This window comes from Acartia tonsa, chromosome 12, assembly GCF_053477335.1.
Source record: "Acartia tonsa isolate MP-2025a chromosome 12, ASM5347733v1, whole genome shotgun sequence".
In the NCBI taxonomy this organism is placed as follows: Eukaryota; Metazoa; Arthropoda; class Copepoda; order Calanoida; family Acartiidae; genus Acartia; species Acartia tonsa.
This window is the reverse complement of record NC_137271.1, coordinates 39214420-39235262: the sequence shown is the minus strand read 5'-3', so window position 1 is coordinate 39235262 and position 20843 is coordinate 39214420. Positions and strand designations below refer to the sequence as shown.

The 20843-nt window shown below is 31.6% G+C and overlaps 2 protein-coding genes across 6 annotated transcripts; both read right to left on the bottom strand.

Moving 5' to 3' along the window:
- Positions 1 to 1100: 1100 nt before the first annotated feature.
- LOC145333774 (uncharacterized) lies at positions 1101 to 10212 on the bottom strand. Of its 2 annotated transcripts, XM_080179002.1 has the most exons (12): positions 9488 to 10209; positions 8817 to 8920; positions 8134 to 8185; positions 7719 to 7792; positions 7054 to 7130; positions 6807 to 6880; positions 5661 to 5851; positions 5175 to 5328; positions 4300 to 4388; positions 2937 to 2978; positions 2476 to 2537; positions 1101 to 1776 (listed from the first exon to the last, which is right to left on the bottom strand). In XM_080179002.1, the coding sequence occupies exons 1-12, from the start codon at positions 9550 to 9552 to the stop codon at positions 1648 to 1650; spliced, it is 1113 nt and encodes a 370-aa protein (XP_080035128.1). In that variant the 5' UTR covers positions 9553 to 10209; the 3' UTR covers positions 1101 to 1647. The 2 variants fall into 2 exon arrangements, with proteins under 2 accessions (XP_080035128.1, XP_080035129.1); XM_080179003.1 differs by lacking the exon at positions 2937 to 2978 and having other exon boundaries at positions 9488 to 10212.
- Positions 10213 to 12247: 2035 nt separating this feature from the next.
- LOC145334125 (uncharacterized) lies at positions 12248 to 20322 on the bottom strand. 4 transcript variants are annotated; one of them, XR_013884721.1, is made up of 10 exons: positions 20242 to 20322; positions 18015 to 18088; positions 17643 to 17694; positions 16659 to 16732; positions 15802 to 15952; positions 15065 to 15216; positions 13372 to 14188; positions 13231 to 13272; positions 12831 to 12892; positions 12248 to 12692 (listed from the first exon to the last, which is right to left on the bottom strand). XR_013884721.1 is itself a non-coding variant. In XM_080179423.1 (6 exons), the coding sequence occupies exons 1-6, from the start codon at positions 20259 to 20261 to the stop codon at positions 15051 to 15053; spliced, it is 537 nt and encodes a 178-aa protein (XP_080035549.1). In that variant the 5' UTR covers positions 20262 to 20322; the 3' UTR covers positions 14383 to 15050. The 4 variants fall into 4 exon arrangements, 1 of the variants encoding a protein (XP_080035549.1); XR_013884722.1 differs by having other exon boundaries at positions 20238 to 20309; XR_013884723.1 differs by lacking the exon at positions 18015 to 18088 and having other exon boundaries at positions 20242 to 20309.
- Between the last annotated feature and the right edge of the window lie 521 nt (positions 20323 to 20843).

Sequence of the window (20843 nt, the reverse complement as noted above, 5' to 3'; positions counted from 1 at the left end):
CTATTACGAACGGACAAACATTTGGAATTATAAATAGCTTCGCTAATAATAAGTAAATATATCAATAATGGTGAAATGATATAAAAATCCAACTTGTCAATATTATGAAATAATCTACTGAGAAAAAAATGAGTCACTACACCTTTTTCGATAAAATTTAAGTTAAAAATTATATTCCATATGTTAAAAAATGCATAGTATTATAAAATTACATTATTTTAGTTAGAAATATTGCTTTTCAAGACTAATTTCATTAATATTTCTTAAAATTACAAAAATTTATTCCGCAAAATTGTTGTTGTGTTGATTTGACTATGTTCACAAAATTGAACGCGGCAATTTCTGCGCTTTTTCACCATAGAGTAATTATTGGCAATAGATTTTGTAACATAGATAAAGTATCGAAATGAATATAATATATGCGTGGATATATCGACAGGGGTCAATTTAGGTTGCTGATATGGACTTCATTTATTGGTCAGTTCGTTCCTCCAGTATGATAGGAGGGGATGGGGTAAAAGGGAAGGATGGGAAGTTTTGTTATTTTAGCCATGGCTGAGAGCATCACTTTATCAGAATGTTTAAAAATCTTGTGCAACATCAATTTTATTTTGTCATAAGCAGTTCTCTATTAATGAAAAGCAAAATAAGAGCTTGTATCGTTTATTATATAAAAGTAGCCGGATTAATAAAAATCGCACCATTAATTTTAACACAAGATATTTGGAAATCAGTAAACATAAAAAAGCGGCTATAAAAAGTGGATTTAAAACAATCGGACTGCAGATATGCCCCATAATGATGGGAATGTTGACAAGAAAAATCAGAGTTGTAGCTTTGGATGACCTACGAAGAACTATTTATGTCGCGCACCCATTTGAACGACATTGAGTTTTTTGTTATGACGCGATATAAAGCCGAAATTGATCGAATCTCCGCGACGACGAGTGGATGTGCTACATGTTTAGCCACAGTCAAGGAATAAGCTATCTGTAATAGCAGCTAAGTAAATCATTTCCCTTTTAACACTTTGCATTACGGACGGACAAACAAATTAAATTATAGAGCAGCTTCGAGCTACTATAAACTATTTGGTTCTATTTTTACTTTTTGGTACTTTCATTCAAATCAAAGTTTAGTTTATTTTCAATAAATATTACAATATTATCAATCTCGTTTAAAATATTATTTTACATTAAGAACATAAAATAAACTAAGCGGGAATCATAGTTGTAGATTGTAAATGTATATCTGTAACTCTAAAAGATCTGACCAATATCAAAGGTGGGGGAGGGGGAGGGGGGGGGGGGGGGGGGGTAAACGCCTACCTGTATTATCTTTGCTCCTAATAATAAAGATCCCAAGAAAATCGCTCCAGGAAAAAATTCCCCTTCCGATATAAAAATATTTCTTTTCTGTTTAAACTTAAAATTGAATGTGGACTCTGTGGAGGGTCGTCTTACCCCACTAAATCTCTTTCCTCAAGTACCCTTTAGACCTCTAGGGGTGTATAACTGTGGTTAAAAAGGATTTAATTTTTTCAACATTCTACAGCAGGCAGCAATTTTTCAACAATCTACAGCTAAGCAGCTGCAGGCAGCTTTGGAAATATTGACAAGAACTCTCTAAACAATTTGATTCATATTTTCAACTTTCCAAGCCAGGATTGTTTCTACCTTCCAGATTATTCATTTCCAGTGCAAAGATTCTTCTAGGAAGAACTGTCAATATATTACAGCAATCTTTCAGAAAGATCTTATACATTTCTCTAAAATCCTTAATAAAATTATTAGAATAAGGATGGCAGCATCCATAAATAGCAAAGTATAATTAATCAAGGATGAACTTGAACAAACGGACAGAGTGATTGTAGAGTAGATGTTCAGGTGTTATAAAAGAGAGAGAAAGATTTAATAGATAACATAAATTCTCAGAACCTTAATAAATAATAAATACATGCTTTTTAGCACAACTGACGGACCAAGTAAGTTGCACTTTGTAAATGTGTATCTTAACCATCAAAATGAGCAATCTATCTTAAATAACAGCCGAAAAAATCCTTATACTAAAGTAACAGGATGTGTGTCTGTGTGTTTGCATGTTTGTGTGTTTGTTTGTACCGAAGGATCTCGCTAACCGCTAAACCTATCGGGTTCTCCTTAACAGGGTAGCTTCTCATAGGTCCCGGGAAGGTTTATAACTATTTTCTTGGGGGGTGGGACACCCAAAACCCTCCCAAAAAAATGAAACCCCCTTTCCCCGAATTATTTTTTTACTTTTTCTTTTAAAATCTAAAATAAGAAATTGGGTTATCAAATTCGACTCTCCCCTCCTCAAGTGCCCCTAGAGGCCTCTAGGGGCGTAGCCGCTAGTTTCCTATATAGTGGTACAGACAGACTTACAGAGGGAATGAAAGGGTGAATTATAGAGAAGGGATTGTTATTAACAAAATAATTCATAAAAAAGAACACCAACCTTAATTGATGCAGAATATATAAAGAAGTTAGCAACATAAATCCACATATACCAATGAAAAGCTAAATATAAAGATAATAGATTTTTAGCAGCAAAGCTTCTTTATAAATCACTTTATCTTTTGTCTGCTTATTGAGATAGAAGACTGAATTTTGGTGTGTAGATTAAACTAACTAATTAACATTTAGTAATCAAGTTACTTCGCCTGTCGGTCATATACTCTAGAAGACTTATAGTAATTTTTATTTGGGAAATGTGATTTAATAAGAAAATTTGTCTACAACCACATCAAGATCTTTCCCTGAAAAGTACAACCCATTTAACTAACAATTTCCAAGATTCTTAGCTTCAGACAAAAAACCTTACTACTTTTTATTTTTGGGCAGATGACTAAATTAGTACTGAAAATTTGAAAACTTATTGCTTTGCATCTTATGTTATTTTTCTTTTTTTGTTCTTACCTATTATGCTGGTCAACGTGCTTGTTAGCCACCTTATACGCACTAAAAAATAAATCCTTTTTAAGTAAAAGGATGTCTTTCTGTCTTTCTGTGTGTAGCAAAGGTTCTCACTAACTGCTGGCTTAATCTATGTTATGTATATCGTTCTTTTTTTATAGTGAAGCTTCATGGGTCCAGGGAAGGTTTTTAACTTTTTTGGTAGAGAAACTAGCCCTGAAACGTAACCCCTACAAATTTTCCCTAAAATGCCCTATGGATGCAATAGATCTATTAGGACTAATATCTTTATGAATCATGATTTAAACTGTTTTTAACCTATTTTTAAAACGTATATAAAAAATATACTATGACACCAGTAGAATCAGACTGCAGAGCCTAAATTTGAATTAAGTCCCCAATAAACTTTTTTTGGGGGGATTTAGATATTAATTTTTACTGTTGCCGTAGTCATTTTGACCAGAGCAAAAGGTCTTTTTTTATTTGGGTAAAATTCGTAGCTTTTAGAGTGTTTTGCTTCATAAATATTGTATTCTGCTATAGAGTAAAATTAGGCCTTATGATTTTACTAAAAAAATTCACTAAAAAGATACATCTTTACAATATACCAATGAATTAACATTAACATGTTTGTGTTCTATCACCTATTTTAAACACATAAAAATTGGCTGTAAAGGGTTAAATTTGATGACAACATGACAAGATGACAACAAATGTTTATGCAATACAACAAAATTATTTTTGTCACATAAACAAATATTTTAAAAAAGTATGTATCTTTTTAACGTGTATAGTTTTCATTCTTTTCTTTTTAATTAAATAAAAATTATTTAGCTACATTGTAAATAAGTCATTGTAAAATGGATCGCGAAGCTCGCCGCAAATTTTTTTTACCCCCCCCAAAAATTTTTACCCCGGGGGTACAATTTGCTTGGAGGGGGGGGGGGTAATTACCTCCCCTGAAATCTGTTGGCAGGGGTAAATTTTTTTACCCTTCCCAAAATTTACCCCCCTCCCAAAAGAAATCGCCCCTAGAAAAAAGTAGCCCCCCCCAACAACAAAAAAAAATTTTAAAACTTTTTAAACTAAAATTAAAAATGTGGGGAAAAAAATCTAAAATAATAAATTGGGTTATCAAATTCGACTCTACCTTCCTTAAGTGCCCCTAGAGGCCTCTAGAGGGCGTAGCCGCTAGTAATTTATATAGAAATAAGATATTTTTGAAATTTGAATCTTTTTAAATGATGATTAAAATGTCTGATGATGAGAGAGCCAGAAAGCTTGATTTAGCTGTAACATGCATTTAATTCATCTCAAAGTTTAATATTTCTACAGAAAATGTCCTAAAAAATTTGTGTTAACCTACCTGCCACTTGAAGAGGAATGAGGCAGATCAAATGAGGTAGTACTGACATCCAGACTGTTTTATGCACGTTTAACAAGTTGAAATCCTGTTTCATCAGTTTCATGATTTTCATTTCATAAATGTTGATATTCATAACTTTATAAATAACTAGCGGCTACGCCCCTAGAAGCCTCTAGGGACCTTATGGTAGGAGGGGGAAAAGTCGACCTCATCCCATTTTGAATTTGAGTTTTAAAAAAGTACAAAAATATTTTTTGGGGGGAGGGGGGTGAAGACACCCTCCCCTAAAATATTTCAAAACCTTCCCAGGACCTTTAAGAAGCTTCACTGTAAAGGAGAACAATATGTGTTCAGTGGTTAGCGAGATCCTTCGGGACAGACAAAAAACGCTTACTACTTTGTATTATAGATGGAACTGGTTTCCAAACTTCTGTATTTACTGAGGGTTTTGATGAAATTTTTTAGGGGTAGGAGCAAGTATTTTTCTCTGGTGGGGGGTGGGGGGGGGTGGATATCCTAAAATCTTTACTGGATTATTGTAAAACTTCCCTGAAAACTATAGAGGCCAGTTCTTTATGAGATGTAACCGGATAAACATACAAACATATAGACATTCTGATACTTTAGAATATTTGTTGATTTGGAAGCTTTTTATAGTGCATAAAAGAAGAATGACGTCAAACTGGCCTACCATTGGTCAATTAAAATGTTTACTGGCCTGCCGTTGGTAACTTAGTCTGTGCATTGGCCTATCATTAGTTATTTGTATTGTATGACGTCATTTTTTATAAGCCCTATAAACAGCTTTGTAGATTTGCATTTTTGAAAAATTAGAAATTAAAGTTTTTGCATTAAAATCATAACTGCAATCCTGTAAAATATGTCTGAATCTTGACAGTTTTATTGTAATAACCACAGCATAGATAGATAGAATTATGACAAATGGTAGATCCATTCCAATTGTCCTGAGAATTTGAGTTGCGGAAAATGATTGAGTTGGAAGTAGACAGTTCTGGTCATCACACATTCCTCATTGCATTGAATAAATAATTTCTTTATCCTTTACTAGCGGATATGCCCCTTTTCAAGTATAGATTTAAAAAGAAAAAGTTTCGTGGTTCATTTTTTTACAAGGGCAATTTCTGTTCAAAATGTATTTTTTAAACCCTTCCCAGGACCTCTGAGAAGCTACATTGTAAAGGAGGACCATATCAGTTTAGCGGTTGGTAGATCCTTTGGTATAGACACACACACAGACACAAATCCAATTTTTAAGGATAGTATAGATGAATAGGGTAAAATATAATTAACTATTTCATGTTCAAATTTAGCTGGTTAGTTTTTTTATTTATCCCTCCTGCCTGTAAAAGGACTTGGAACTATTCTTCCCCAATTGACTCCACCCCATGTTACATTGAAAAGAGAAGGAGATAAAACCAAGAATGAGAATATCCATGATGAACAACAAATTAGTATTGTTGCTTTCAGAGTCCACTGTATGATAGAACTATTCAAATCTGATGTCATCCTACTATTCAAATCTGATGTCATCCTGAAATAAATAATAGGACTTTATTAGTTGACTAGCGGCTACGCCCCTAGAGGCCTCAAGGGGCACTTGAAGAGGGGAGAGTCGAATTTGATAACCCAATTTCTTATTTTTGATTTTCAAAGAAAAAGTAAAAATTTTTTGGGTGGTTGGGCGCGGGTGCCCCCTTCCCCCATTTTTGATTTTCGTTGAAAAAATTTAAAAAAAAATCTTTTTTTTTTGTGGGGGTGATTTTTTCTAGGGGCGATTTCTCTTTGGAGGGTTTTGGTATCCTCCCCCCAAATAAGTATAAACCTATACCTAAACCTAATAGGACCTATGAGAAGCTACCCAGTTAAGGAGAACCCGATCGGTTCAGCGGTTAGCAAGATCCTTTGACAGACAGACAGACACACAAACATCCTTTTACTTTAATATAAGGATAATAATGAAATTCATAAAAATACTATAAGAATTAAAATATTGTCTATCCTGTCTTATTTTACTTAAAATATTTAGTATCCCTCATAACTCAACCATAGAATGTTGTATACATTACACGTATGTCGACAGTTCAATCCCACCCGAGGAGTGAGGCTCTTTTGTAATTATAAAAAAATTAGAGGTTCCTGTGTAGTAAAGGTTTTCGCAAATATAGGTATTTAGTAATAATTAATGAAAGATCAAATTACAGAGTGTTATGTAGAATACAACATTTTTTATAAATCATTCTAATTTTTAATTCATATATATATATATATAGATAGAGCAGAAAATTTGTTAGAAGGAGGGTAATATATTCGCATATTTGGTCAAAATTAAGAACAGTTTGACCTAATAAGCGCACTTGACTAAACGGTAACAAATAATTTTACAGAAAAAATGCGAAAAAATTTAACCCCTATGTACTTCTACTATATACAAAACTTTTATTTTAATTGATGAAAAGCTTTGGATTTGAACTTTTAAAATTTTTTACCTCATAAGAGCAATTGCTGCAACAGTATAAAAGCTGGTGTAAGCATTTAAATTTCGCACCATTCCTGTAAACCATACTTTTTTATAGTGCTTTTAAAAAATGACATATACATACGGCTCACCAATGGTCAATTAAAATGTATACTGGCCTGTCATGGTTAACTAAGTCTGTGTATTGGCCTATCAATTGTTATTTGTATTGTATGACGTAATTTTTATAGGCACTATAAACAGTTTCCTGTAAACCAGCACAAAGAGTAGGAGAATGTAAAATCATGCTTGATGTAGAAGCTCAGGAAGAAGGGTAGCCCAAGCAGAATGTAAACTGAAAAATTAATTTATTTTAATTGGTCTACTCTAAGAATTTAACTTAAAAAGTAAAATATTAGTTATGGGTGTTAACCTCCGCCTCGTTTTATAACAGGAATAGTTCTATAAGTTCTCAGGATTGTTTCTTTGTTGAATTTAGAAATTTTAGTTATAAATCCCAAAATCTGTATAAACAAAAAATTGGAAAGAAAAACCTTAAGTATTACCAGAGAGAGAGAGAGAGAGAGGGGACAATGGCAGGGGCGTCCAAGCTTTTTTATTTGGGGGGGGGGGGTAATCTTTATTTCATAGAGGCATTTTTTATTTGGGGGGTTAAAAATTGAAAATCCAAAAATTGGACGTCTATGGACAATGGGTTGTTTGTTACACTAGTCCCAAAAATTATATAATTACGTTTCTTATTCGTTGGCTTAACAACTTTCGTGACTTCCAGTGAATTCTAATTGGTTTTCTAATAGGTTAAGTGTCCAAACATTTAAACTATCAATTGTAATCTACAGAAGGGGTAATTTATATATTCTTTTTGTGGATGTACATACATTTATCGGCCATTGTCTTATCCCTTTATATCCCTGAGAATTACCTAAATCACAAAAACTAAGATGTAATGACAAAATAGTTACTTGGTTCCATCTTCTTACAAATTTGTTTGGATATCTGAAAATCATGTTTAAATAATTTAAATTTAAAAAAACAACAAAAATATTAAAACAAAAATTGTTTTGCTATATACATACAGCATAACCAATAAAAAAGTATTTTTAGGGTCTCTACAGCTCTTATTTCTTAATGTATCATCAAAAATAACATATGTCCTTGTTCTATTTTTTTCTTTTTCTGGTGTAAAATTGTATAGAGAACAAGAAAAAATATGACTTTTGATTATACAATAAGAAACAATTGATTGTTAATTTCATCATTTTATTGCATAATTAACATTATTCATTTTATTTTTTATGCATCTTCATAAATTTTCCTCAAAATTAATAAAAGTTTACCTGAAATAAACATAAGGAACTGCAATTAGGTTTAATAAATGTCCTGTTCCACCTTTTAAAAATAATCATTTTTAATTTTACTTCTTTTTTTATGACTAGTGTCTACGCCCCTTGAAGAGGTGGGAGTTGAATATCGATAACCCAATTTTATAGATTTAAAATGAAATTTTTTTGGGGGGTGGGGATAATTTTTTCCTACGGGTTACTTCTCTTGGAAGGGTGGTGTTACCTTCCCCCCAAAATAGTTATAAACCTTTCCAGGACCTTTGAGAAGGTACCCTTAAAGAAGAATCATATCGGCTCAGCGTTTTGCGAGATCCTTTGGTACAAACAAACAGACAGATAGACATCTGTTACTTTATTTAGGACTAGCGGCTACGCCCCTAGAAGCCTCTAGGGGCACTTAAGGTAGGAGGGGAAAAAGTCGACCTCATCCCATTTTAAATTTGAGTTTAAAAAGAGTAAAACAAATTTTTTGGGGGTGGGGGGTGAAGACACCCTCCCCAAAAATAGTTTAAAACCTTCCCAGGACCAATAAGAAGCTTCACTGTAAAGGAGAACAATATCGGTTCAGCTGTTAGCGAGATTCTTCGGGACAGACAAAAAACGCTTACTACTTTATATTATAGGATTATTAAAGTAATGTTTTGTTTATAATTCAAAATTATAAATTAAAAGTTTACCTATAAGGATTATGAGTAAGGTATTGATAATAAAAAGAAAATCATAATCTTTTATAAATTGTGGTACACAGCCTCTTATAATATTCTCATCTGGAATAATTATTCTGAAAAAAAACAAGGATGACAACATCTATTATATAAAGAAGTATTTTTTACTGTATCTTAAGATTTTGTTATGTACTAAAGTCTAAACCAAATAAATTTTAAAGAAATCTTGACTTCGGGCCCGGGAAGGTTTTAGGATTTTTTGTATTTGATCATAAAGAAGCTTCGCTTTTAATATTGTACCTTGTTGTAATAGGAATCAGTACTCCAAAAATCAGACAATAGGATAATTATATCTTACAAAAAGATCTTGTATGGACGTACGGACTTTCTGGTAACAATTATCGAGTTGCTACGCTATCTAAGTCGTACCTAACTGTTATAGGAATGGTCATGTAAAGTTTAAAATCGATAAGACAATTTTAACATGTATAAGTTAAAGGACTAACAGTGACCTAACCGTTACGGACGGACGGACCGACTCTAATTGTAGTAACGCTTCGCTTTCAATATCAACTTTTTCAAAATTTGATAGTAATCTTTCATTCAATAGAAACAAGAAAGCAACATTTAAAAGCAACTTAAAACAGAATTTTTCACTAAAATTATACAATTTAACTACTTGCCTTGAAGCATTAGAATCAATTGCATCACAGAAAAATATTTTTGGTATACATGTTGAGTTGTTCATTACAAACTTCTACGCATTTTGCTAACATTTGTTGTATTTCATAATATTTTTTTTGCACTGTATGCGAGACTACGCATCTTTTGGAACTGATAATAATTAATCTATGTACATTACATACGTGGTTTTAGAATTTTTTGTGGAGGGGAATTACCAAAAAAATATTCTGCTCTAGCCTAGTGCATAACAGACTGTAAATTACAGTGGTACCATAAGTTTCATAACCACGTTATCTTATTCGTTAGCTCAAAAACATTGGGTACCTCTCTTAAATTTTGATTGGCTGGTTTCATACCAGTACAGTTCAAACTTTTCAACCAATAATATTAATCAGAGTATTTTTGTTTAACCTATTTAGGTATGTACAATGTACATTAATTTATTTTCCATAGTATTATACCTCAAATATCTGGCTCTAGCCAGAAGACATTATCAGGGAGGAGGGGATATTGGACTGTTTATTACACTTGTCCCCAAAGTTTTATAATAGCGTTTTCTTATTTTTGGCTTAACAGCTATAGGGACTCTAATTAAATTTTGATTGGTTGGTTTGATAAGTGTCCAAACGTTTGAACCACTAATTTTGATTTGTAGAAGGAGTAATTTTGTGTATCATCATTGGGGATGGTATATCAATTTATCGGCCATTGTCTTATTCCTTTAGATCCCTGAGACATTATTGTGGTATCCAGGGAAAGAGAGAGAGAGATAGTAGAAAAAACAAGTATTTTAATAAAAAAAAATTTACAAGCCAATCTTTAATAAAATCAATGCATGGTAGAATATGAAAAAATAAAAAAGAATAGATAATTAATTAAACATTCATTGTCATTTCCCTGAATCCCTGATGATGATATTTTGGTTATAAAGGATAAAGATTAGTTACACCAGTGTTGTATGGCATGGTGGATTGTAATGTTATATTCAAGATGAAAAAACCAAGAAATCTATTCTGATGTACTATTTTATTCAGGGCTCGGCAGCCGGACATATTATAGGAAGCAAATGACAGTCTTCCTTATATTGCATTTAAACCACAAACAAAATTTTAAAAAGTTTTTGATGTTTATTTAGGTTAGGTTAAGTTAAGTAAAGTGTTTAAAAAATTTTAAAAAATCAAAGGTTTTTTTTGGTTTGATTAAAGCACCAAGTGAAAAATCCTAGGTTTATAGTAACGTTTTTTTGCGGCTGGGGCTGTTAGCGATTTGCAGATGTTGCAAAAAATAGAAGGAAGGTAGCAATTGCGTCTTGATAAAAACAAGGATGTCAACATCTATAAAAGCAAAGCTCTAAATTCGAACAGTAAAGCAAACGAACACATTTGTAGAGTTAAGCAGAATATAACAGAATATAAATGTATATTTCTAAACACAATTGTAAGTAATTCTTTTGCAAAACTACTTAAATACAGAATACATACTATATAGGGACATACTTACATAATTAGGACTTTTGGAGATGCTTTGCTTATAACATTATACCTTGATGTTATGGGAATCAGTATTCCAAAAATCAGATGAATAGGATTTTTATAATATATAAATTTTGTTGTTAAGAAACTTAACAATCAACATGTTTTTAAAGGACGTACGGACTTTTTGGTAACCATTTACAGTTACTACGCTTCCTAAATCTTAACTAACTGTTATAGGAATCAACATGAAAAGTTCAAAAATCTAACATGTCCAAATTAAAAAAAAAGAGATAACCGTTACGGCCGGACGGACCGACCCTAATGAAAGGAAAGTTTCGCTTTTAAAAAGCGATAAATATTTTATGGCCAAGCCCTGGCTTTTTTCTCTAACAACACCTTGATGTGAATTCATCTACATATAATACAATTATGTAATAACAGAGATGATACAATCACTACCAGAAAAACTCATAAATTAATAACAAGGATGACAACATCCATAAAAAGCAAAGCAACAATGGTACATTGACAATATAAAACAACAACGCATTCAGTGGCGCACACATTATTTTACAAAGGGGGTTGCACAAACCGCAGCCGAATATTTTGATTTTTGATACCTCCACTATTGCACTAAAGGTGAGGGGTGTGTAATCTTTAGGGGGATACAGACTACAAGAGTAGTAGTGTTTTATAGTCAGGGGGGTGGATACACCCCTATATGTGTCCACCACCCTAAATAATCAACATTCTCAATATTCAAGCAAGCCTCCTTTGTTTGATAATTTGATAAACTATTTTCTTTCTTAACCAACGAATAGGAGAACTAATAGGAGTGACTAAACTCAGGAATAAGGTATGGCCAACAAGCAAAATAAATATAAAATAATATTTGGGGAGCAGACAAAAAGGTCGCCAATTCTACCAATACTAACTTCCATCGACAGCTGAAAATTACGTATAGGCAGGGGTAGCTATTCTAACCAACAATTCTACAAAAAAAATCACTAAACCTTATAAAGTGTCTGGTGGTATATTTTGTTTTTGTCATGTAACTGAAGAGGGAAGGGAAAGAAGGGGACGAAAAGGGGAAGGGGGTTGCGGGGAAATTTTCCTTTAGAGTTGTTTGTCAGAATATCATTCCCTTGTCCCTGCGTATAGGTTTCTTGATTTTTTAAAATTAATTTCGTTGTTGGTATAATAAGCTGGGCTAAACTATTAATGATTCAAGACAGAAATAATGATTAAATGATTTTATTTTTGTATTGTATTATTGTATTAATTATCAATATTTGTACATTATTTTAGTCACAAATCTATTCTATCACTTTGTCTGACTGTCCTTCTGTCAGTCCGTGAGGCTATGGGGAAAATGTTAATTTCTCCTATGTTGTTCCAAATTTTCATATTAATGAACATCTATATATGATTTACTTGGTCTGTCAGTCTTTAAATCATGCTACAAAAATAATAAAAAAACGTATGGAAATACATGTCGGGGTTACATTTTATTTTCAAAAAATTTATTCTTTGCTTTATTTTCCATACTTCTATCCATAATTTTGTGCTTCACTACTCTTGGATGGTTCTGAATCTTTGTTTATCTATCATTAACAAAGCCATGGTTAACTACAGCTGCAGCAGGTTTCATTTCAAATGTGTTGACAGTATTCCATGCAGAAATTTGAAAACAGTCTTGAAGAAATATTTTGTACATCTCTCGAAAATCCTGAAACAAAATGTCTTAGAATTATGCTTGCAGAGTTGACATGTTGACATTTGTTGAAAGATCAATAAACATGCAATTAAAAGTTAAAAAAAAAACAATTTATGTGAAGGAAAAAAAATAATATTTAAAAAGAACCACCTTTATTGATGCAATGTATACGAAGAAGTTGATAGGATAGAGCCATATATACCAGTGGAATGCTAAATAAAAATATCTTCAAGATGAGGTATATGGATGTAAAAAATAATTTTAGGGTTTTTTATTCACTTTAAAGTGAAGGGTGAGGGGAGGGCAGTTGAAAAGAGGGAAAAAGTTTAAAACAATCCCAAAATCAAACTTTGAAAATCAAACTAGAACCAATCCGACACCTATGTAAAGCTTACATACAAAGGAATGAAGAACTCAAAAGAGCAAGACAAATTAAAAACCTTACATAGCAGCTGGGCCTTCAGGCGAGTAGCTGCGGCTATATGCTAGGTTCTAGCTGCGGCTAAATGGAAATTGCGGCTAAGATACTGTTTCTGATTGATTTGTTTACCTGTATTATATAAAACTGGCAGGGTGCCCCACTCTGTCCACTCTAAATCAATTATTGTAATGATAATAAAAGTCATTATACAAAATTTGTTTTTGTTAAACAATTTTTAGGTACTTCCAGAAAATGTCAATTTATCCTTACCTGCAATTTGTAAAGGAATTAAACACATGAAATGAGGAACTATTGATATCCAAACTGTTTTATGCACTTTTCCAAAATCAAAATCCTAGCATTCTTTTATTTCATTTCTATCAATGCAATCAAATTTAGATTTGACAAGAATCATTTAAAATAATGAACTTTGTCTTTTTAAAAGCGGAACTTTTCTATCATTATGGTCGGTCCGTCCGTACGTCACAGACAGTTAATTAAAACAGGTTAGAATTGTCCTATCGATGGTGATTCCTGTAGTAGTTCGGTATAATTTAGAAAGCGTAGCAACTCTATAATCGTTTCAAGAATGTCCGTACGTCCATTTTAAACATGTTGATTTTATACTTTTTTACAACAATGTGATAAAATTATCTGATTGATCTGATTTTTGGAATACTGATTCCTAGAACAACAAAGTACAATGTTATAAGCGAATCATCTCTATAATCAAGTCCTAAGAATAAAAGTATGTTCTTAAACAATATCCTGTATTTAAGCAGTTTTTCAACAAATTCACTTACAATTTGTTTCGATTTTATTTATCTATATTCTTATTGTTCAGTTCTGATACTCTGCAAGTGTTAAGGTTCGTTTGTCCTACCGTTTCAGAGCTTCGCTTTTATGGATGTTGCCATCCTTGTTTTCTAAAAATAAAATAAAGAATCCTTTGGAATTTCAGATCTCATCTTTTTCAATTTGAAAGTGAAGACGACTGCATATGTGAACAGAATTGTAAAAAATGGTAAATCTATTACAATTGTTCTAATTATTTTAGAATGAAAACATGGTTCAATCTCACATATTCCTTAAAATATAAGTTTGGCAAATGACTGAGAACAAGGAAAATAACAATTCAATTAGTAAAGAAATAAGTATGCAAATGTTAATTGTGGTTTATTTGATTTTAAGGGTTTCATATATATATATGCTTAGACATTGATTTGTAGAATATTGCTATAGTCTGTCCAAGAAAAAGTAATTTTTGGAAAAAATATTTAGTTTTGTTAATTTCATATTTGTATTTCCCTGAGATGGGTTCTTAAAAAAGAATGCCGCGTTTTTGACATTGATTGATTGAACGAAGACGATATCGTTATACAGAGTATACAACTTAAGAATTCAAAATTTTAAAATTATTATTTTAGCCATTTGTATAATGTCTAATACAGCTCTAAAAAGATGCATTAATTAATATGCAGCAAAAATTAATTGAAAATAATTTGTTTTTCTTCTATGAAGGCCGTACCAACAAAAGCGAATTATACAAATGGCTACAATAATAGTTTTAAAATTTTGAATTCTTAAGTTGTATAACAATATCGTCTTCGTTCAAGCATTCAATGTCGAAAAAAATGTCGATAAAACGCTGAAGTATGTTTTATATTATCACTTTCGGCTGCGCCCCTAGCATCTAGGACTAGGAGCTCTATATTTGAAGGATTAGGAAGGGCATAAAAATAACCAAAAAGCCATACCCAGACTTATTCATAAAAATATTTATAAAAACAGCTTAAAACCATCTCATGGCCTATAAAAATCATCAATGTAAAGAAGAACCATGTCGGTTCGTTAGCGAGATCCTTCAATAAAAAAGCTTACTAGTTTATATAATAGGATTATTGGTATCTTTATTTGATATCAACATGTTATGATCATTTTTTTTATTTTTACCAAACTATGCCTGTAAATGAAGCAACAACAATCCTTCCACAATCAGATAATACCAACGAAAAAATTATAATAAATGTTAAGAACCAGTAACAACAGCAAAGGATTGTTGAGGTTTTTGTGGATATATTTTTCTTTTTAAGGCCCTTCAAATCTGTTGTCATCCTGAATAGTATTTATTTCAAATAATCAATAGGGATTGGACCCCAGAACCAATGCATACTACTTTGCCAACAGCATAAGTTTTGAATTAGAAATATTTAAACATTATTTCATATAGTTTAATAAAAATATAATAATAGTTTAATATATGCACCATTGCTTTCAAGTTTATGAACAAATCATGTTTGAGCAATTTTTTTCTAAAATATTTAATCATTAAATCTAAATTATTGTTGAGCCAGATACTGGATACCAGATATGTGGATGATTTCTAATACCAGATATCAGGTATTAAGCAAATATCCTCAATTCAAGTAACTATTAAGTTGGTCCTACTTCTAAGAAACTGATCTAATGAACTAATTAATGAAGTGTAACTTACTTATTGCTATATAGTACCAAGAATTTAACAAATAATGCTTGTGACTGTTTGATAACAGAGATTTTTGTTGTATAATATAAAAGATTATATTAGCAGATAGTTTCAATATCTGGTATCTGGCCGTATATTAAAAATGGCCAGATATTTGGCCAAGCCAGATTTCCGGTCCAACCCTAAATTCTAAATATCCAAGAAAGAAATTCTACCTGACACAGGCAATAGTGGCAACTATGTAAAAGCTGGTATTAGCACAAACATTTCTAGCCAGGGCTGTAAACCAACACACAGAGCAGGAGAAGGTAACCTCTTTATAAATAAAGAAGCTCAGCATAAAAGGCAGCCCAGCCAAAATATAAACTGAAAGAAAAGATCATCTATATAAAGCCTTTCTTAATTTCCTTACACAAAAATTCTTAATTAGTAGCATCTAATATGACTTATCCAGTTGTTATTACAGTGATTCTATTTATTTTGCTTATGATTAATAATGATGCATCATAACTTAAAGAAGAGCTGTTGTATACACAGTGTCTCAAAAAAACTGCATTTTCCGGTTTCGGGAATCAACCAGAAGGAGCATGAAAAAAAATAATTATAGGTCCATTTTCTCTGTAAAAATGTACATAACATTTACTTAAGGTGTTTTTCGATATCTCTAAAAATATGGCTGTACTGATAGGTACATTTAGGGCAAAAATGCCTGAGGCTAAAACTGTGATGACAATAATAATCAAATAACTCATTTATTTTGCAACAATATTAAGATAGTAAAAGGTTAAATCAATGTACCCCTTTGAGATTTTGACAAAAATTCTTTTTTGGGCTCCGTGCAAAGAGCTTTTTAGGTTCTTCAGAATTTTGTTTTAAACTATTTCTCAATGGCAAAGTCATTTTTAGTAAGAAATCTATTTTAATACTGTGCGAATTGAAGAATAAAACAAGTTACTTATTTTTTCAAAAGAAACGCAGTTTTTTTATTGATTAATTAAAATGATTAGGAAACAGACAAAATAGTAAGTACTAAACTGACCAAATGTTGTGTAGCTTTTCAAATAATAATTACCAAGATCACAGAAAGATAGGTGTAATAACAATACAGTTATTTGGTTCCATCTTCTTGCAAATTTAGTCGGATATCTAAAAAAATCAGTTGTAAAGAAGTAAATACTTTGAAACATACATATATCCTAGATTTTACACATCAGCAGAATAGAACCAGGAATAAGGTATAACCAACAAGGGAAATAAATCTAAAATAATATTTGGGGGGCAAATGGAGAGGACGTCAATTTTACGATGTGTTGCCCCCCAACTACAGCTGAAAAACACGTTTAGGTTTCGTGATTTTTTTCAGAATTAATTTCGTTATTGGTATAAGCTGGAATAGAACAACGTTTTGATAAAAAAAAAATAAAAAACGAAAATGGCCAAAAGTTGACCATCCAGCCAACTCGTAATAACAAAATAAGGACTTTAAGTCTGAAATTTAGGATAATTTTTAGGGGCTTTTCATTATGCTTACTACTTTAATTAATTTCCCAATCTAACCTTTTTTTCTCTCTACATATTTACTTTTCTTCTCTCTCCTCCAGTTTTTATTAAAATTTTAAATAATAATCTATCATACAAAGTAGAATAATGTCCATCCGTCCGTCCGTCCGTCTGAAGCTTAAGATCTCAGTATCTGCTGAACTAATTGGGCTCTACTCTTTAGAGAATATAGATAATGGTCCTGGTTTTAAGATATTTTATTGAGGAGAGGGGGGGGGGGCACCCCTACCCCCACAAATAATTTTTTTCTTAAATCAAAAATATTGGGAAACCTACACTCCCCTGTAGGGTGAATCCCCAAAAAGGCAAGAGACAAAGAATTTTTTAAAATATTTAAAATATTAAAGAAAATAAGAATAAATATAAAATGATATAAAAAATTATAAAATATTATAAATATTATAAAACAGATATTTAAAAATCTCCCTTGAACCTGTTGGGAAAAAAACCCTAAAGGGTAGGGGCGAAGCCGTTAGTATGAAAAAAAGACTAAAACCTGAAGTACACATAAGGTATAGCAACCAAGTTCAGCAAATGTCCCAAACTTCCTTAATTTTAAAAAAAAATATAAGTTCATTTTTAATAAATAAAATAACAAGGATGATTACAGTCAATTGTGGCAAAACTGTTGTAAATTATAATTAAACGAAAAGGTATAATCAACAATTAATAATGGGAATAGTAGCTTCTGCAATATTGCGTAAAAATGTAAGCAAGCCTCCAGTCAAATGCGATTATTAAGTCTAATTGTTCTTAAAAGCATAGTATATTTAAACGCATATTTAAAAACAGTTTGACCTAATAAGCGCGTTTGACTGTAATCTTACTCACAACTTTACGCAAAAGCAAAATCTAAAATAAATGATACCTAAAATCATTACTGATGATATATTTATTATAAAGATGATATCATATTTAATCAAATATTCTGAGATAGGTGCCCTGAAATATTTTAAAAATTATTATTTATATAGAATTTAGTGTTTTTGCTCATGTATCTAAAGGGATAAGACAATGGCCGATAAATTGATGTACATCCCCAATAATAATAAACAAAATTACCCCTTTTGTAGATTATAATCAGTGGTTGAAACGTTTGAACACTCGACTTAAAGAATCAATCAATCAAAATTCAAAAGTCCCCAAAGTTGTTGAGCCAACGAATAAGAAAACGTTATTATATGTATAACTTTGGGATGCTGTACGTATTGGTGCAAAAAATGGGGACAAATTTCAAATTGTTTTGGCGTGTGACGTCATACCCCCATCTCTTTTCTAGGGGGGTTCTTTCCTCCTTCCCTTTTCTTTCCCCTCACTTGTGACGTAAATAAACAGCCCCGTCAAATCAATTTAAAAATTGTCCCCATTTTTTGCACCAATACGTACAGCATCTAACTTTGGGATCTAATATAATAAACAGCTCATTATCCCCCCTCTCTGACGTGTGTAAACTATTTAACAGATGCTTTAGATCAGGGCTCGGCAGCCGCGCACAAGCATAAATTTGAAACCCACTTATGTGCATAAAAACGATGTCTGTTTAGGAAGAAGTTTTGGAAATCCAGTTGAATTTTAAAGTTATTATATGACGAATTTACTGAGGATTACGCGCACCTAACGAGCGGCTGCCGAGCCCTGCCTTTGATAGTTGGAACAGTTGGGTTGTATAGTAGAGTGTATTTGTAGCAAGACCCAAACTATTCAGGGAGGGGGGGGGGGTCCGGGGGGGCTTTATGATTCCGTTTTCTTATTCGTTGGCCTAAAAATTTCGGTGATTTTATTGAATTTCCATTGGTGGATTCAATAAGTTTAGTGTCCAAACGTTTCAATCACTAAATGTAATCTTCAGAAGTGGAATTTTTTTTATCTTAATTTGGGATGTACATCAATTGATCGGCCATTGTCTTATACCTTTAGATCCCTGTAAATTATGTAATTTTTGTAACTATTTGAGGAATCTGGGATCTAAAGGGATAAGACTATGGCCGATAAATTGATAAACAGTCCCAATGATGATACACAAAATTGAACCCTCTAAAGATTTTAATTAGTAGTTGAAACGTTTGGACACTCAAATTTATGAACCAACCAATTCGATGAAAGTCCCCAAAGTTATTAATTAAGTCAACCAAACGTTATAAAACAAATATTGTAAGTTAGTCGAAAATATATTTTATTTTAATGCTATATGGGAATCTTTCATGATTGTTTTTCATAAGTTTTGTAATAATACTAGTTGCTCCGCACCAAGCCTCTAGACAGGGCGAAAGAGGCCAAGAAAATAGTCTAAAACCACCCAATTACATTTGAAAAGCTTCCCTGAAGTTTATTATTAATTTGCAGTTTCCGAGATATTTAGCTCCAGACAAAGAAAGACTTACTAATATATTTTATTAGAGTTGGCTCAATATAACTATATCGCTATTGGCTAGTTTTCTATAAGTACATATCTATTTATCTATTTCTCAATAAATCAATTTTCCTCCCCCGCCATTACTATCTAACAGAAAGAAGTAAATATTTATTAATTTAAATGATTTTAAAAAGATTTTTCAATTATATTTTTTTCACATTACCATCACCAAAGGGTTAATAAGATTAAAATTTTAGTTTTAATATTTTAACACAAAGGAAGTGTCGCCACAATCGAATTCTTTTAAAATACAGTTTTCTTAGATTTACTCTATTATGAACGTATATTTTTTATTTATGAAATAAGGATTAAATGCTTCAATGTAATTCAAATATCTACATGAAGTGAAAAACTTAATTCATTCCATAAACAAATAGGATAAAGGTCTTATCGCTTTGGTCAATGAGAGTTTAATGAAGATTATTGGAGCAATATGAGTTTTAAACACTTTACCATTGGAAGACTCGAGCTCATTTATAGACGTTTATTTCCTATATAGATCTGTCATGGATCTTGATGCAATAAAGCAGGCTGTTTTGTAAATGTTAAAAATTGGAAGATTTCATTAAATAAAAGTAATCGCAAATATACTTAATAAATAAGAAAAAATCACTTCTAATATAACCACGGTTTAACTTAAGCGGGTAATAATAATGAAAAAAAAATAATGTGATTAACATACGTTTCATTTAAACAGGACATTTTTAATTTGAGTATTTATGTCACTTATTTAATATATTGTTGAATTCTGAAAATATATCTTTATATTGCAAGTATACATAATACATATTCTATCAGATAAAGTCTGTAGCGAAGGATCTCGCTAATCGCTTAATCTATATCGAAGATTCTCATAGATCCCGGAGGTTTATAATTTATAACTATTTTTGGTGAGGGTAACTCCACCCTCCAAAGAGAAATCGCATATAGAAAAAAATACCTTTTAAAACTTAAATTAAAAATATTAGTGGAGGGTCGATTTCCATTCCCCCCCCCCCCCCACCTATTGTGCCTCTAGAGGCATATCCGCTTGTATTTTATCAACTAGCTGATGAACTACTTTACAGAGTGCTCACACTTTGAATACTAACTAACCATTACAAAATACATAAATTCTATTTTATGCACAGCACAATGGAGCAATATTTGTCAAAACTACTCTGTACTTCTTATGATTATATAATAATTTATGTAAAGGCTTGTTATAATTGCATAAATAGATATTGTAATTTTTATCAATAACAATGTTATAAGATGCTTATTGCCTAGTTTATCATAACCTTT

Bases quoted from the DNA above. Each gene is read 5' to 3' on its own strand.
- LOC145334125 (XM_080179423.1), bottom strand. From the start codon at position 20,261: ATGTCCTGTTTAAATGAAAC. The intron at 17,695-18,014 runs GTATCATTTATT...TTTAAAATTAAG, and splicing joins ATCATCAGTAATGATTTTAG to GAAGTTTGGGACATTTGCTG. The intron at 15,953-16,658 runs GTAATTATTATT...CTTTTCTTTCAG, and splicing joins CCTATCTTTCTGTGATCTTG to TTTATATTTTGGCTGGGCTG.
- LOC145333774 (XM_080179002.1), bottom strand. From the start codon at position 9,552: ATGAACAACTCAACATGTATACCAAAAATATTTTTCTGTGATGCAATT. The intron at 7,131-7,718 runs GTAATTCTCAGG...TTAATTTTTCAG, and splicing joins TCTTAGTTTTTGTGATTTAG to TTTACATTCTGCTTGGGCTA. The intron at 5,329-5,660 runs GCAGGAGGGATA...CAATGCAATGAG, and splicing joins AGTTCCAAGTCCTTTTACAG to GAATGTGTGATGACCAGAAC.